The 18438-nt window shown below is 39.6% G+C and overlaps 1 protein-coding gene across 1 annotated transcript in view; it reads right to left on the bottom strand.

The window, feature by feature from the left end:
• Window positions 1-9291: 9291 nt before the first annotated feature.
• Window positions 9292-18438, bottom strand: part of TRPM1 (transient receptor potential cation channel subfamily M member 1) — a 65522-nt gene continuing 56375 nt past the window's right edge. Inside the window, exon 25 of the mRNA XM_057721487.1 lies at window positions 9292-10552. Coding sequence (XP_057577470.1) covers window positions 9292-10552 — 1261 coding nt within the window. The remainder of the gene's footprint in view (window positions 10553-18438) is intronic.

Raw genomic sequence — 18438 nt, 5'->3', positions numbered from 1 at the left:
TTGGAGAAAGGTAGTCAAAAGGCACAAACTTCCAGTTACAAGATAAGTAAGTACTAGGGATGTAATATACAACATGATAAATTTGAGTAACATTGCAATGTACAACATGATAAATTTGATTAAATTTAATTAACTCAAAAATTGTTAAGAGTAAATCTTGAGTTCTCATCACAAGGAAAAAGATTTTTTTCTTTCTCTTTTTATTGTGTTTGCATGAGATGATGCATGCCAACTAAGTTTATTGTGGTAATTATCCCACAATATATGCAAATCAAACCATTAGACTATACCTACCTTAAGCTTATACAGTGATGTTTGTCTATTATACCTCAATAAAACTGGACAAAATGGATTTTTTTCCCAAAAATACCCTTCAAGAAATATGTGGGTCTTTATACTGAAATGATTTACTATGATTTGGCTTTTGCTATACAGGTTTTCTTAGGATCTACAACTCTAGTAAATGACCATTTACTAGTAAATGGAAATCTGATTTCCAGATTTGTCCTGACTTACCCTAAATTTTAGGACCTTTTCAGATATCTAATTGTATTAATCTGGTTGGGTTGACATAAGAAAATATCACAAACTGGATGGCTTAAACAATGAAAATTTATTTCTCACAGTTCTGGAGGCTGGGACGTCCAAGATCAAGGTATAGGCAAGATGAAATTCTGGTGAGAGCTCTCTGCCTGGCTTGCAGACAGTGGAGAGAGCTGAGGGGTGGGGGGTTGGTTGTGGCTGGGTGCAGGGTGTTAGAACTCACTCTGGTGTCTCTTTTTCTAGGGGCATTAATCCTGTTGGATTAGGACCCCAGCCTTTATGACCTCATTTAACATTAATTACCTCCTAAAAGCCCTGGCTCCAAATACAGTCACAATGGGGGTCAGGGCTTCAACGTGTGAATTTGGGGAGAATAAATGCAGTTCCTAGCACTAGTCCTGTCCTTGATATTCTGTATGTATGGAAGAGCTGACTGTCTCCTTTGGCTCTAATGTCACTATTTTGTCCTATTTTTCTGTTTCTGGTATTGGTTCTTCTATTATAAGGGAGAGTGGCATTCTGTACAGATCATTTCCTTTTTCCTGTGAAGAGGAAAAAAGAGCTAACATTTCTTGAATACGTATTAGGTGCTGGGTAATTTATATATTCATTCACTCAGTTACCAAATTTGTGTTGATTGCCAACTCTGTGCTAAAAACTAGTTGGGTCACTAAGAAGACAAATTTTCTACTTTCCTGGCACTTTCATTATGGGTGGAAAGATATGAAAAATTAATATTTAACAAGTGCCATGAGGACAAAAAAATGGGAGCAGGATGAGGGTTTTGTTTTTCTATGGGAGATGGGATGTGGTCAGGGAAGGCCTTTCTTTTTTCTTTTTTTTTAAACTTTTTATTTTATTTTATTTATTCATTATTTTTGTTTATTTATTTAATTTTAAATCTTTGGCTGTGTCAGATCTTAGTTGAGGCATGTGGGCTTCTCTTTAATTATAGGCGTGGGCTCCAGGGTGCATGGGCTCTGTAGTTTGTGGCACGTGAGCTCTCTAGTTGAGGCGCACCAGATTGAACCCGAGTCCCCTGCATTGCAGGACAGATTCTTTACCACTGGACCACAAGGGAAGCCCCAGGGAAGGCCTTTCTAATAAGATGACATTTGAATAGAAACTGAAGGGAGTGAGGGAGCAAGCCAGGTGGAGATCAGGAGGAAGAGGGGTTAGGTATAAATGCCCTGAGGCGAGAGCCTGCCTGGTGTGTTAAAAGCAGCCTAATCCAGTGGGAGAAGAGGTCAGAGAAAAAGAACAAGCCAGATCACATAGGGCCTGAAGATTGAGACACTTTTGCAACGTTCTGAGCTGAGAATGAGGTGATCTGGCATTTAAAAATACCGCCCTCCTCTGTAGAGCATGCTGGAAGCTATGAGACTGAAACAGAGCAGGACCCTATGGTCCTAACCCTCCCATGCCCTCAGCCTGCCTTTTGTCTATAGAAAAACTTAAGTCAAAGAATAAATGTGGTCAGAGAAGTGAGAAAATGCAGAGAAGCAAAGGAAAACAAACAGGAGAAAATAATAATAATTAGTCATTAAGCAAAGTCGAGGACCTTTAGTTCCTCCTCAAGGACTATGCATCAATTCTGAGCCATGTCCTGTGAGCTGTCTTATAGGTACTGAAACCTCCACCAGGTGGAAGAAGTTAACAATATGATGACCAGACTGTAGCCATGACATAAGCTGCCACAATTCTGAGAACTGCCCTCAAAGAAATGGGAACAAACTGACCCTGGAACTGAAGGTTAACTGTACTGAAAACCATCAAGATGACACTGATCAGACCACCGCAGGACCAATTTCAAGATGACTGTCAGAGCTGCTGGTGCTGTTTCTGCGTGTAGCCCCCTCCTTCCGCTTTTATGGCTCTCACCCACTGATTGTCAGCGGGAGGGTTGGCCTTTGAAGAGGAGTCTGCCCTCTCCCCACCCCCTGGTTACTGGCCTCTGAAGTAAAGCAAACTTTCCACCAACCCTGCCCCTTTTTTGGCTTTAGAGCGCTGAGAGCCAGACCCCACTTGCGGTAACGAGAATATCTGGGGGCTATTAGAAGAGTCCAGATAAGAGAAGGTGATTGTGGTAGCAATGGAAGAGGTAGTGTAGAGTGGTTATGTATCATGTCTACAAAACCATGCCGTTGCCTGAGTATGTGGTCCTTGAAGATGACTATTAAGTCATTTAAAAAATCTTTTTCTTGAGGGAGAATTCTGGGAGGCTGACAACAGCAGGATAATTGTTCTGTCTCCCCATGAAAACAGACAAAGGAACTATAAAGTAAAACGAAAGACTCATGGACAACATCGACCACAAATCTAAGTGAACTAGTATCCCCAAGATTTCCAAAATACAGGCAAATAGGAGCAAACCGTAGCACTCACAAGACCTTTGTGGTATGAGCAAAGGGAATCAATGAGACATCTGGAGAATCCCCAAATAGCCAGAAGGTATTTACTGGCCCAGCCAGTCAAGTTGAGAAGGGCAGGTGAAGTAGAAAGTGGTGTTTGAGAGCTCAAGGGCTCCTGGCGAGGTCTGAGGGGTGACAGTATTGCTGTAGGAACTCTTGAACTGACTTTCCATGGCTTCCTTCAAGGAGAGGGACCCACACTGAGGACGAACTGCTGGGCCTAGGAACAACATTGAGCCAAGGAGAGACAAAGGAAAAAGAGGGTCCAGGTAAAGATGGAGGACCAGGAAATCTCTGGAAGTAAGCTGACTTTACAAAATTTTAATGCTAGACTGTAAAAATAAAAAAGGTTCTCTTGGGACTTCCCTGGCGGTCCAGTGGTTAAGACTCTGCACTCCCAATGCAGGGGGCATGGGTTCAATCCCTAGTTGGGAAACTAAGATCCTGCATGTCACATGGTGCAGCCAAAAAGAAAAAAAAACCAAGGTTCTCTGCGAAAAGCTATCCTGACAACTGCCTCCTTCAAAAAGTTTGAGAAGAGACTTCCCTGGTTGTGCAGTGATTAAGAATCTGCCTGCCGAGAATGGACTGGAGAACTCGAGGTATGGGAGGGGGCGGGGGGTGAAGGGGAAACTGAGAAGAAGCGAGAGAGTAGCACAGACATATATATACTACCAACTGTAAAATAGTGGGAAGTTGTTGTATAGCGGGGGGAGTCCAACTCGAGGATGGAGGATGCCTTGGAGGACTGGGGCAGGGAGGGTGGGGGCGTCAGGGAAGGGGGGGAATATGGGGATATGTGTGTAGAAATGGTTGATTGAACCTGGTGTACCCCCAAAAAAATAAAATAAAATAAAATAAAAAAAAAGAAGACATACAAATGGCCAATAGGCACATGAAAAAAAAAAAAAAAAAAAAAAGAATCTGCCTGCCAATGCAGGGGACATGGGTCCAATCCCTGGTCGGGGAAGATCCCACATGTCATGGAGCAACTAAGCCCATGCACCACAACTACTGAGCCTGCCTGCCACAACTACTGAAGCCCACACGTCTAAAGCCCATGCTCTCCTAAAAGGGAAGCCACCATATGGAGAAGTCTGTGCACCGCAACGAAGGGTAGCCCCTGCTTGCCGCAGCTAGAGAAAGCCTGTGTGCAGCAACGAAGGTCCCATGCAGCCACAATAATAATAATAATATTTTCATGTAAAAATAATCCAGGGAAAGTATGGGAAGCCAAATTCCATAGAAAACTATTGTAATGAAAAAGAGAACAGAATAGCACTCCTGTAGACAGTAAAAGCACATCAGAAAGATATGCCTCAATGCAGATCAAAACCAACACCCAGTATTTCAAAGAGCTAAAAGTCACAAGAAAGTGATGGGAGATATGAATGAATTATGTAAATTGGAATTAGGAATACTCGGAATAAAACGAACAAATTCAGAAGAGAATTAAAAATAAGATAAATAATTATTTCAGAAATGAAGACTAAACCAAAAGAAACCCAAGGGAGAATAAACACAATTGGTTATGCCTTAAGAGCAGAAGATAAAAAGGAGAAAAATTTTTAAAAATCACTGAAGAGAGATTAAAAAATATTAGTGGGAAAGTGGCAAATATTGAGGATAGACAAAGGCGATCCAGCCCTCGAAGAAATAATAAGAGCCTTTGTGGAAAAAGCAGGGCAGGGGATAAGGAGATAGAACAGATACTGCAAACTATATTGAAGAGAACTCCCCTGAAATTGAAAAAAAAAAAAGATTCGAAACTATGCATTGAGAAAACACATTGGACTTAAGATCACTGATCCAAAATTACCAGCACTAAGACATATTCTTGTAAAACTATTGGGGTTTAAAGGAAAATAATGAAAGTTTTTTTGGGTGTCTAGACAGAACAAATGACTTTCGGGTGAAAAAAATTAGATTATCATCAGACCTTTTGGAAACAATGCTTTATGCCAGAAGAAAATGGAATAACAGAAATTCCCTGGCAGCCCAGTGGCTAGGACTTGGTGCTCTCACTGCCAGGGGCCCAGGTTTGATCCCTGGTCAGGGAACTAAGATCCTGCAAACCGCACCATGGCAAAGAAAAAAAAAAAAAAAAAATATATATATATATATATGTATATATGGAGTAACATATTTAAGGTACTCAAGGAAAGAAAATGTAAAAGGATAATAATTGCAGTGGATTGAAACACATGTTTCATGTATCACATATGTTTCAATTCATGAGATCCTGAAACTATAATGGTGTGTGTGGGTATGTATTTTAAAAATCTATCAGTCACCTTTGGAGGATGATAAAAGCCTGTAAGAAAGAGAAAGGAATAGAGGGAGAATCAGCAAATTAAAAAAAAAAGGGGGGGGGATGCTAAACTATAGTGCTAAGGAACATTCAGGTGATAAAGCTATAATGAAATGCAAGCTGCAGATTTTAAAGCATGTCTGCAAAATTTTAAACATATGTCCAAAATATGACCCCTTTCTTCGAGTCTGGGCTAGCCTAACTGACTCACCCATGACCAAGAGAATGCAGTGGAAGTGAAGTCATAAGACAACGACATCTCCTTCTTGCTCACTGGGACACTCACTTTTGGAACCCCCAAACTGATTCCTATGAGGCTGCCATACTGTGAGGAAGCCCTGGGGAAAAGGTGAGGTGACACACAGGTGCTCTGGTGGAGGGGCTCTAGCTGAGATTCAGATCCCCGATGACAACCAGGATCAGCTCCCAGATATGCGAGGGAAGGTGCTTCTGGATGGTTCCAGCCTCCAGACACTGAGTCTTCCCAAGCTCAGACATCACGGACCAGACACCGATGTGCTGTAGCCAGTGTGTACTGGCTCACAGCAGCCAACTGTTAGCATCTTTCACCAACTCCACATTCAGTGACGTCATACAAGTAGCTTGAGGTTGGCCAGGGTAGGAATAGTCACACCATGGAAATCAGCAAACACTACAAATTGGGGGCATTCCTGCTATGCCTTACCTGAATCCTGACCTGCAGGATCCATGAGCATGATAAAATAAGTGTTGAGGGGTCATTGTTTTACAGCAAGGAAGTGGTTACTATGAAAGGATAGCAGTTCCTTTTGTGTGGAGGAAGGTGGTTGAGACAGGAACTTTTGGAACGTCTGGGGTGGCTGGCAAATTCTCTATAAATGGGTAGTGGTTATAAGGATGTCCAGTCTTGCAATAATTAAGACACATTTGTTTTGTGTGATTTTCTGTATCTTTTATTTTATAATAAAAAATTTCTTTAAAACTGTCTGCTTTTTCAATGGAAATAGACAATTTCATTTCTCTTTATTTCCAATTTATTTCCAGTAAAATGCATTTTTGGTATGGAATAACTATATTTTGACATTAACAGTTTAATTTTTAAATTTTGAAAACTAAATTATGGAAATCTATAGACATCTCATGGTGATGCAATATATGTACAGAAAGTAGGCAATCATACAATCTCAAAGGAGAGAGTCACTTATAATGAGGTCTTTTGATAGTTCAATTCTTAATTCCCCTTGATCAAAATTTAAAAAAACTTTTTAAGTGTATATCCACTATCACATTACAGCTCATTTATGAGTGTGCCAGAGTTTATGGGTTATAAGAATAAAATCCCACTTATTATGTTTCTTATTAGGTTTTATATAGAACAGAAATATAATTCTAATTTACTAAGTTCTATACTAAATGACTTTTTTAATAATTTTTATTTTTTCATTGAAGTATAGTTAGTTTATAATGTTTTAGGTGAACAGCAAAATGATTCAGTTATATGTATTTATATACATCTTTTTTTTCAGATTCTTTTATAGGTTATTATAAGATATTAAGTAGAGTTCCCTGTGCTGTACAGTAAGTCCTTGTTGTTTATCTATTTTATATATAGCAGTGTGTACATCTTAATCCCAAATTCCAAATTTATCCCTCTAGCCCCTTTCCCCTTTGGGAACCATAAGTTTGTTTTCTATGTCCATGAGTCTATTTCTGTTTTGTAAATAAGTTCATTTGTATCATTTTTTTAGATTCCACATATAAGTGATATCATATGATATTTCTCTGTCTGACTTACTTCAGTTAGTATGATAATCTCTAGGTCTATCTATGTTGCTAAAAATGGCATCATTTCATTCTTTTTTATGGCTGAGTAATATTCCATTGTATAAATATTCCACATCTTCTTTATCCATTCATCTGTTGATGGACATTTAGGTTGCTTCCATGTCTTGGCTTTTGTAAATAGTGCTGCTATGAACATTGGGTGCATGTATCTTTTCAAATTATGCTTTTCTCTGGATATATGCCCAGGAGTGGGATTGTTGGATCATATGATAACTCCATTTTTAGTTTTTTTTTTAAGGAACCTCCATATTGTTCTCCATAGTGGCTGCACCAATTTACATTCCCATCAGCAGTCTACGCTAAATGCTTTGCACATATGCAATGTTTCTATTTTAATGTATTAGATACTGCTAGATTTGATCAGATTGGATATTATTTCTTAATATTTAGTTTCCCATATTTAGCAAAATTGGAATGACATTGAAATAATAGCAATATAATAACAAGCAGTCTGGCTTAGTGCCCTGCATCATAGGCCGCTAATATTTTAGTTGAATGGAGTTGGTAGAGCACATAAATACCTATATCGTATGATTCAAGGTGTGCAAGAAAGGTTCCTGCCATAGGCTCCGAAATTCCACCATTAGAATGTACATATCTGGGTCTGTAAGACAAATATATTAAGAAAAAAATCACATCCCTTTCAGCCAACACTTAGGAGACTCAGTGAGACTTCGGGAAATAGACTCAGGCCCCACACCTGAGGCAAGGTGGGAGCGACCTCGAAAAGGGGGCTTTGTAATGAACGGACAGGTGGAGAATTTCCAAGAGAAGCTTTGCCTTCTTCAGAGTTGCTCTCTTGTGCTGTCAGAGGTTCTCCAGCTTATTCTAAGAAACACCCCCTCCTTTTTTTTTTTTAGGTTGTGGCAAAGGGCTGAAAGTTTCCTTAGTACCCAAAGCAGAGATTTAGGAATGAGGTCAAATGGAATGGATTTTTCCTTGGAGCAAATAACAGGTAGCAGGATTGACTAAATAGTCTCGATGCAGCAATAGACAAATAAGCAATCATGTTCTTTATTAAATAAATGTTATCATTTGTTAAATTTCAAAGCCCCATCATCCATACAATGGTATACCAGTGCTTTCTGATACCAGCCCAGTTCAGGGATTCTAATCTATTAAACTCTCAAGTCTCCTGAGGTCTCTGATCAGTACCTTTGGCACAACTGCAGTGAATCCCTCTCTCTCTCACTCTCTCTCTCCCCCCACGCCTTGCCAGTTTATGGCGATCCTTGTCTTTGAACTTACAAGCTGAAGCACACCTTGTGTTTTCAGCCATGAATCATCTTTGTAGTTCTTGAGAATTCCCACCTTAACATGTATCCTTTAGGTTTTAGCCACAGCTGTCACAAACCATCACGTAGACAGAAGTACAATTAAATTTGTGTTTGCCATCAAGGACTAGATGACAACAGGAAAATTCATGTGGGGTACTTTATTTTTACACATTAACAAAACTCTTGGTCACCCTACCCTACTACAGTGTGACCTTTGATATAATCGTGGCCTTTTTTTTTCATCATGTAATTTAAAAACATAAAACATGGGCTTCCTAGGTGGCGCAGTGGTTTAGAATCCGCCTAACAATGCAGAGGTCACGGGTTCGATCCCAGCTCCAGGAAGATCCCACATGCCACGGAGCAACTAAGCCCGTGTGCCAAAATAAAATAAAAATATAAAAAAAAAAAAAAAACATAAAACATTAAAACATAAAATAAACAAAACCCCATAAAGAACGTATGATGTTTATGTCCCCTTTCCAAGTCTCACTTCTTGCAGCTCATAATTTTATTGTTCTTCTCTCCCACCCCTCCTTTTTTTTCATGTTTGCTTTCTCTTTCATTTCCCTTTCTCACATAATTTCTTACTCCTTTAAGTAACCTATTGGTGGCACCCAAAGGCATTTCTTCGGCAATTTGGTTGCTCCCAGAAATAAAAAGATCGTAGGATCCTGTATATTGTTTAAGCAATTTATCATGATTGGAGTATTATCACTTTCATTGATCCTACTCCAACTAAAAAAAAACTAAGCTTACTAACATATGCTAACAAAACATTACTTTAGTGCATTCCATTTTAAATTAGTAAGTCCAAATTGTCAAACATTTGTAATGAAAATGTTTTCAGAAATTGATAATGTTTAGATGACCAAGATGGGACTCATCAGTAGTTCTGATTTAAAAATCAAAGAAACAAAACATGTTAGCACTCAGTTTCTGAGGACGTTTTCTCTTGCTTAACCTTCGGGTCTTCCGTTGTAATTCCAGACACAACTACTAAGTTACTTACACTGCTGGCATGTCCAGATCTGTCTAAGGTGCCCTGAATGGCTTTTGCATTCCTAGGATGGCCATGTAAACTTTTTGACCTTAAAGATGGGAATCCCAGAGTTTGGTGTGTTTTCACAGACAGTAAGTTTTCCTTGTCAGTTCTGTCGGTAACCGCTAGTGGCAAACGAGAGATCTGAGGGACCCTTTTAGAAACACAGTTTTCATCTTCAGTGTCTGTGAAATGCCCTTGGTGCTCGGCCTGCACTGCAGCTTCAGACCCAAAGGAAGGAATATCCGTGCTCCGAGAACGCGTAATCTTCTGAACTTGATACTTCCATTCTGTGGTCCATTGCTGAACTGTCGAGGGGCGCGTTTGGTCCCCCACTATACTCCAGTTGCTCGCCCCACGGACCAGCTTTCTACCCCGGGAATATACAAAGCTTCTGGACTTCATCGTTTTACGAGCACTGAACGTCTCATCAGGGTAATAGCGGGTCACTTTTGTTTCTTCCAAGGGGTAAGAAACGGTACCTTCTATCTTGGTCGTTTCCACTGTTAGCTGAGTGCCTTGAAAGTCCGACTTGTTCTGTCTATGCATAACATCTGTTTGACTGAAACTTGGGGAAATTGTTTCTTCTTTTTTAGAGTCTGCCTGCCTTTCATCATCTTCAGCTGAAATCCCAATATCTGGACCTAATTTCGGCTCTGAGGTGCTCTTCACGTTGTCTAATGCAAGCTGACCGCGGTCTGGGGATGCTGGCGTGCTCGTGCTGGCTGGAAGGCGAAGGCTGCCCTGACGCTCTGGGATCAGGTGCATTCTTTGGTCCTTCTCTTCCTTCACACGGAAGGAACCGGCTTTTTTCCTGAACCCCGTCCCCGGTGGCATGCAGAGGGAAGTGTCCTCATACAACAACTCCTCCCCGTTGAAATGATACCTGTACATGCTGTAGCCATCGGCGCTGTTGATGCTACTTTGCCTTAGAAGGAACGTTGTGTCACATTCAGAAGAAGCCCGGGACCGGGTCTGTATCAGGTCGGTCCTGTCGATTCCCGCGAGGTTTTCCAGCGCATTCACCATTCTGCTAGATAGTTCTTCCAGTTGGGAAAGGCGAAGGTCTACCGTCTGTAGGGAAGTTTTCATAAAGTTTTCTCTTTCGTTGATTTCTTCCAACCTCATGGACATATTTTCAACTCTGATGGTTACAAAGGGATAGGTTGATTATACTGAGATGAACTAAAGATTAAAACCAAAAATGTAATATTACTGTTGTATAATTTTGCAGGCTTTTGGGAATCATGGAGCTGGTTGGGGCATATTTTTAAACTTCACACACTCCTAATATAACTACTGAAAATTACCATGAGGCACATCAGAAAATAATAGAAATACGGTTAATACATATGGTGCTATTTTACCGTTCATTGCTCTAGGTGCCTAGGTGTTCATTAACACGTACTCACAGAGGTCCTAGTCTAGGCTTGTTTAACCCTCACAACAGCCCTATGACATAGGCACTATTATCATCATCCCCATCTTACAGATGAGGAAATCAAGTCATGGAGAGGGTAAGTAATTTGCCCAAGGACGCACAGCTGGCAAACAGTGTGGCTCCACATGTGTGCCAGCTCTGGTCTCTTATCTGGTTCATCACATTGCCTCTGATAAAGGAAGACACTAGCACTTAGGTTTTTGAATTTTGAGTATAGCTGTCAGCAATGAGTGGTTATCATGACTAAATAAATACAATAACATCCTTATTTGAAGTTTAGGGAATTTGGAAAATGAATTAATAAAGTTCACATCCATCGTTAATTATTAGAGAAATGCAAATCAAAACTACAATGAGATACCATCTCATGCTGGTCAGAATGTCTATTATTAAAAAGTCTACAAATAAAATGTTGAAGAGGGTGTGGAAGAAAGGGAACCCTCCTACACTGTTGGTGGGAATGTAAATTGGCGCAGCCACTATGGAGAACAGTATGGAGATTCCTTAAAAAATTGAAAGAGTTGCCCTATGATCCAGCAATCCCACTCCTGGGCATATATCCAGAGGAAGCTATAATTCAAACAGACATGTGCACCCCAATGTTCATAGTAGCACTGTTTACAATAGCCAAGACATGAAGCAACCTAAATGCCCATCGACAGAGGAATGGATAAAGAAGATGTGGTACATATATACAATAGAATATTACTCAGACATAAAAAGAATGAAACATTGCCAATTGCAGCAACATAGATGGACCTAGAGATGATTATACTAAGTGAAGTAAGCCAGACAGAGAAAGACAAATACCACATGATATCACTTATATGTGGAATCTATGATTACCCAGATTAACTTATCTATGAAACAAAAGCAGACTCACAGACATAGAGAGCAGACTTGTGGTTGCCAAGGGGGAGGAAGGGTGGGGGAGGGATGGATTGGGCGTTTGGGGTTAGCAGGTGCAAACTATTATATATAGAAGGGATACACAACAAGGTCCTACTGTATAGCACAGGGAACTATATCCAAAATCTGGATAAACCATAATGGAAAAGAATATGTATATGTATAACTAAATCACTGTGCTGTAAGTAGTAGTTAACACAACATTGTAAACCAACTATACTTTAATGAAATACATTTTTAAAAAGACAAGAAAAATTAAGTTCAGATTATCAGATAGTTTACTTTAGGGACGAGAGGTCATTTAATTGTCTGAAGAATACCAATAACGTTAAATTGTTCACTATATTTAATAATTGGTATTCCCTTCTGGGCTTGTAAGAAAGATCATGGCAGATTATAAATATCTGCTGTTAGGTTTTTTTAACTCCTGGAAGATCAGGCAACAGCCTTTGTGACCATAATGTTGCCCAAACTAAAACCTGCTGGTGTAGACTATATTTCATATTTCAGGAATACATACAGTATGAATTCTTTTCATCAGCTTGTGAAATTTAACTCTAAAAGGTAGCAAGTTATGCCCAGGACCTATGATTACCTTCTATAAGTTGAATTTTTCCCCTGTGGCCAGGCAGAGGGAGTCCTGGCTCCCCCTCAGGAGTTGCTGGGCCCTTTGCACCCGCGCGTGTGGTGGTCTGTTCACAAGTTCATCCATGTGTGAAGACAGACACTTCAGTCTGGTTTTGTTATGCATTTATTTTCGTTCACCTTTCTACCTTTTTGGGGAAATGTATAGGCAGTCTTTAGGGTCACCCAGTTTGCTCTGATTGTGTGTCTAGCATAACTCTGCTACCCTCTCTGCACATCCTCCTGGACTCCCTCCCCTGCTCTGGCTTTCCTCTCCTCCACTTCTTGACCACCGGCTGCTCTTCTTGCACCGGTTCCGCCCTCTGCCTGACAGCATCTCCTGTGCTGTCCCCACTCCGCTGCTTCTGCAGCTACCTTGCCCTACAGTCTCCCAGAATCGCTTTTGCTCATGTTCTACTTCTGTTGGCCACATTGACAGCCGCACTCTGATGTGTGGGAGGGTCCTTGGCTTCTATTCTTAATTCTTTTCATGGGGAGAGGACTATTTTTATGCCCCTTAGGAAACCACATCATTTGAGCAGGAAGGGTCTGGCTTCCTGGAAGTTTGCCACTGGGACGACCAACTTCACCAAATTCACCATATATGAGGAGATGTGACTTCCTTCTTTAAAAGCTTTCCTACTGGGATTAACAGATACGCACTACCATATAGAAAACAGATAACCAACAAGGACCTACTGTATAGCACAGGGGACTCTACTTAATATTTTGTAATAACCTATAAGAGAAAGGAATCTTAAAAAAATATGTATGTATAACTGAATCACTTTGCTGTACACCCAAAACTAACACAACATTGTAAATCAACTATGCTTCAATAAATTAAAAAAAAAAGCTTCCCTACCATAGGAAATCCAAGTACAGGTTCTAAGGTTCTCTGTCCTACTGTATTTCAGGGACCAACAGAAGAACTTTTCACTCTTAATTTTCCATGACTTCAACTCCAACTTGGTTTTCTCTGTTAAATGTCAGGTCTCCTTGCTCACTTCAAATCTACTGCCCCAAGGATTCATTCCTTTTGTATTGAAAACCACATTGTCTCTGAACAAACTTGAGATCCTTTAACAAGCACAATGTTTGGAGATAAAGCAGCTGTGCAAACTTTTGAAAACAAATAAGCTAGTAAAATATAGATATGTATCTTTCCTCTCAAATCTTTTATAATTCTCTGCCTATTTTTTTCCCCCCTGTTTAACCTAATCCAGGTAACAGCATTGCTGGCCACTCACACAGAAAAAAGCAACCTCAGACTCATCTGATTCTGTCTCCCTTACACCTCCCTAACCTCCCTCCCCTCTGCATTGAATAGGTCACCAAGCTCCGTGTAGGACCCCTCTTTAGGTGTCCCGTAAATGTCCCATCCCTACTGTCACTCCCTTAGTTGAAGCTGTGGAAGAAACAAAGCTTCACGATGTGGTTTAGGTTAAGAAAAATTGTCAGCTGCTCTTTCAAGCTCGTGGTATACAGCAACCACGTGGAGACAGCACATTTTAGACGGCTACACCAAATCAAGGGAAGTTGTATTGAATTTTTAGAGTATGTGTGAAAGAAGAAAGAAAAAAAAAAGAGGTGAAGTTCACTTCTATCTGGAATGATTAACAGAAAGGGCACATGAGGAACTATCTCCCACGCCCGCCTTGTTTTGTGACTACCCACTATGACTTAGACATATTTTGCAAAACTTGACATCCATTGATGGAAATCTGGGCGGGGGGTTCTATTTCAGATGGGGAAAGAGAGGCTCTGTAGGAAACAATTTGACAAGAGCCCCATATCTATTTATACACTGAAAGGCAGGAAAATATATAAGAGAAATCTATCATTTATGACAGAGCTCATAGTGAGATATGAGCTTTCCTAAATTTTGACATCTTAATTCTGCTTTCCTTTTGGCACAGAATGAAATATTTTTGCAGCACAGCACAGAACAAAAAGCTGTTCTAGGTCAAACAAAAAGTGATTTGCTTGGCTTTCCCATTAAATACAGTTGATTTCCTCTAAAGGACATGTTTCTAATATGTCATATTTCTTTTTTTTTACATTGAAAGTATTTAGTTTTCCCTGTACCATTTTTTATATAAATTTATTTATTGGCTGTGTTGGGTCTTTGTTGCTGCGCACCAGCTTTCTCTAGTTGTTGGCGAGCAGGGGCTACTCTTTGTTGTGGTGCTCGGGCTTCTCATTGCAGTGGCTTCTCTTGTTGCGGAGCACAGGCTTCAGTAGTTGTGGCACACAGGCTCAGTAGCTGTGGTGCACGGGCTTAGTTGCTCTGCACCAGGTGGGATCTTCCCACACTAGGGACTGAACCCATGCCCCCTGCATTGACAGCAGATTCTTAACGACTGTGCCACCAGGGTGTCCCATATGTCGTATTTCTAAGGTCATATTTTCTTTTTAAAACTATCATACCATAGATTGAGTATTTTTTCCTTTGGTGTACAGTTCTATGGATATTAACAGGTATAAATTTCTATAATTGACGTCATGATCAGGACCTAGAGTAATTCTACCGCTTCTCACAACTCCCTCGTGCTAAATCTTTGTTGTCACACCCTCCCTCACCCTTAATCCTAGCAACCATTGATCAGTTCTTCATCCCTAACAGTTTTATATTTTTCAAAGCATCAAATAAATAGAATCATACAGTAAGTAACTTTTCAAGACTGGTATCATTCTGCATAATGTCTTTGACATTCATGCAAGCTGTTGCATGTGTTGTTTATTCCTTTTCATCTCTGAGTACTGTTACATGGTGTGGACGAACACTTACGTTGTTTCCATGTCTTGGCTCTTGTGAATAATGCTGCAATAAAATGAGAGTGTGTATGTCTCTTTGGTAACTTGTTTTCATTTTCTTTGGATACATAGCCAGCAGTGGGATTGCTAGATTGTAGGGTGGTTCTACTCTTAATTTTTTGAGGAAATTCCATACTGATTCCTATAGTGACTGAACCAATGAGTTTTCAGTTCCCTGGGATAAATATCCCTGGAATGGTTCATATGGTGAGTTTATAAGAAACTGCCAAACAAATACTGGAGTGAGTATGGAGAAAAGGGAACCCTCCTATACTGTTGGTGGGAATGTAAGTTGGTGCTGCCACAATGAAGAACAGCATGGAGGTTCCTCAATAAACTAAAAATAGAGTTACCATATGATACAGCAATCCCACTCCTGAACGTATATCTGAAGGAAAATATAATTCAAAAAGATACATACACCCCAATGTTCATAGTAGCACTATTCACAATAGCCAAAACGTGGAAGCAACCTAAATGTCCATCGACAGATGAATGCATAAAGAAGGTGTGGTACACATATACAATGGAATATTACTCAGCCATAAAAAAGAATGAAATCATGCCATTTGCAGCAACATGGGTGGACCTAGACATTATGATGCTAAGTGAAGTAAATCAGACAGAGCAAGACAAATAGTTTATATCACTTATATGTGTAACCTAAAATATGACACAAATGAAACTATCGATGAAACAGAAACATACTCACAGATATAGAGAACAGACTTGTGGCTGCTGGGGGATGGGGGGCATGGGGGGGTGGGGGGATGACAGGGAGGGATGGATTGGGAGTTTGGGATTAGTAGATGCAAACTGTTATATATAGGATGGATAAACAACAAGGTCCTACTGTATAGTGCAGGAAACTATATTCAATACCCTGAGATAAACTGTAATGGAAAAGAATATAAAAAAAGAATGTAAATATATATATGTATAACTGAGTCTCTTTGCTGTACAGCAGAAATTAGCACAACATTGTAAATCAACTATACTTCAATTAAAAACAAAAAAGAAACTGCCAAACCATTTTTCAGAGTGGCTGACAATTTTATATTCCCATCAGCAGTGTATGTGTACCAGCAGGTACTCAGTATCCTTTTTGGCACTTGGTATTACTGATATTTTAAAATTTTAGCTACTGTAATATGTGTGTAGAAGTATCTCATCATGGCTTTAACTTGCATTTTACTAATAATTAATAATGTTGAGCATTGATTCATGTACTTATTTGCCAAATTTATGTTTTCTCTGGTGTGTCTCTTCTAATCTTTGGTCCATTTTTCATTGGGTCATTTTCCCCCTTATTATGGAGTTTTGATAGTTTAGATATTCTGTATCCAAGTCTTATAGCAAATATATGATTTGTGTATGTTTTCTCCCAGTCTGTTCCTTGTTTTTCATTGTAGAGCAAAAATTTATTTTGATGAAATCCAATTTATCATTTTTTAATTTTATGGATTCTTTCTGTGGGCTGTGATTTCAGTTTCAGTTTAGTTTCAAAACCTTTTCAGTGAAAGTACTCCCTGAACTCTAGGTGCTGAAGAGGTGTAGAATGACATGACCGTATGGGTAGGGGTGGTTACAAATCTTCATATACTTTTATCTGTATCTCTGTATATCTAGTACCTAGAGGTTTTGATTTATACCACTAAACTTGAAAGTAGTTTAACTAAAATGCACTTTTGTTAAGGCACTGTGAATAATGTTTTCCATTCCATTCAAATAATAGGCACAAGAATCTATAAATGTGTGGAACTTTTGTACTAACTTCCAAGAGAATATATGCCTATGTAGGGCATAACTTTATTCGACTTTCATAGACTCATATTTATTAAATATAAGGTCCAAATTCATGTTATCATGGTGAGAGTCCTCTGTGTCTTTCCCAAGGACATAGACATTGGGAGCTCTAAAGTAAGCCCGTTATTAAAACTTGTTTTATGTACAGTCATCTTTTCATGTGCAATGATCACCCTTTACCTGCAAGGCATCCCATAAATTACATGGGAACATTTCCTTAATGATAGAGTTAAATGTTAACACAAAAACATAATGTTAGTGGAGCAATGAGGTCGAGTTCATGCTTGACGAAACCCATGTTTCAAGATCCCATGGTCGTCTATTTTGAGTTCTAAGACTATTTCTACCCTGCCATTTTATTCCAGGTCTATAGATAATAAAGTTGTCTCATCCAGTCCAAATTCTACATTCAGCTATTTTAATTTCCATCTGCTTCTTCATATGGGGCTGCCTTTTAAGTTTTGTAATTGCAGGGAGAACAGCCAGGGTAGAACCTAGTTGTGCTTACTTATGGAGTTTTAATATGTGAAGGACTAAACAAAGAACAAGACTCAAGTCTTAAATCTTCTGTCCTCATTCTTTTTAGTAAGCAAAAGACTGAGTAGTTACTGAAAGAATATTAAGCTTTCTAGAATTCTATCTCTGTTGCATCATTTATACACACCAACATGGCCACACCTCAAACCTTCTTGGTTTCTAGAATTCAGATCATCTAAATCATTAGCCTTTTCTACTATGTTCTCTGCTCTGGCCAGACTCCAGTCAGCCATTCAGTGAAGCTCTTTTTTATTGATATCCTAGGTTGTCTCTCCCTCACTTCCAACATAACAGTGATAATCCCTAAGCCTTCATCTATCAAGACTAGGACTCCAGGGCTGGGCAGGGATAAATGGTGGCTGGAGGCAATATAATATGTTTATGTTGCCATTTGAGAACCCTGATATCACTGTGATACCCACAGGTTCCCGTCAGCCTCCCTTTTGCTGTGCCTCATGCATCATTCACTTTCTGCATCCTTGCCTTCGGGCTGTAGAGTATCACCATCACCTATGAGAGCCATGGAGCCGTACTGACTTGGCCCAATACATAGTCACAGTTGGGTCACCATTATTCCTCCAGGCAATCTCTAGGCTAGCAACTTTCCTACCACATTTCCCTTCGAGGTGAACTCAAACCCTCCCTACTGGCTTCAAGTCTGTCCTGTTGCTGAGGGTTATTTTCCACCATTCCTATTGCTGCTTCTTATGTGTCTGAATTTTCTATGATTGTAAAACTCCTGGCCTCTCTCCAGCCTTTCATTTAATCTGTGTACTGGCTTATTTAAGTGATTTACTTTCCAGTTGTGATTTTCTCTTTCCTATAGATTCTTACTTCTTTTCTATTTAGAGAAGATCTTTTAATATTTCCTTTAGGATAGGTTTAATATTGCTGTA

This window comes from Hippopotamus amphibius, chromosome 2 (assembly GCF_030028045.1).
Source record: "Hippopotamus amphibius kiboko isolate mHipAmp2 chromosome 2, mHipAmp2.hap2, whole genome shotgun sequence".
Taxonomy (NCBI): Eukaryota; Metazoa; Chordata; class Mammalia; order Artiodactyla; family Hippopotamidae; genus Hippopotamus; species Hippopotamus amphibius.
Note: the sequence above shows the minus strand (reverse complement) of the source record. Positions and strands in the feature narration are given on the sequence as shown.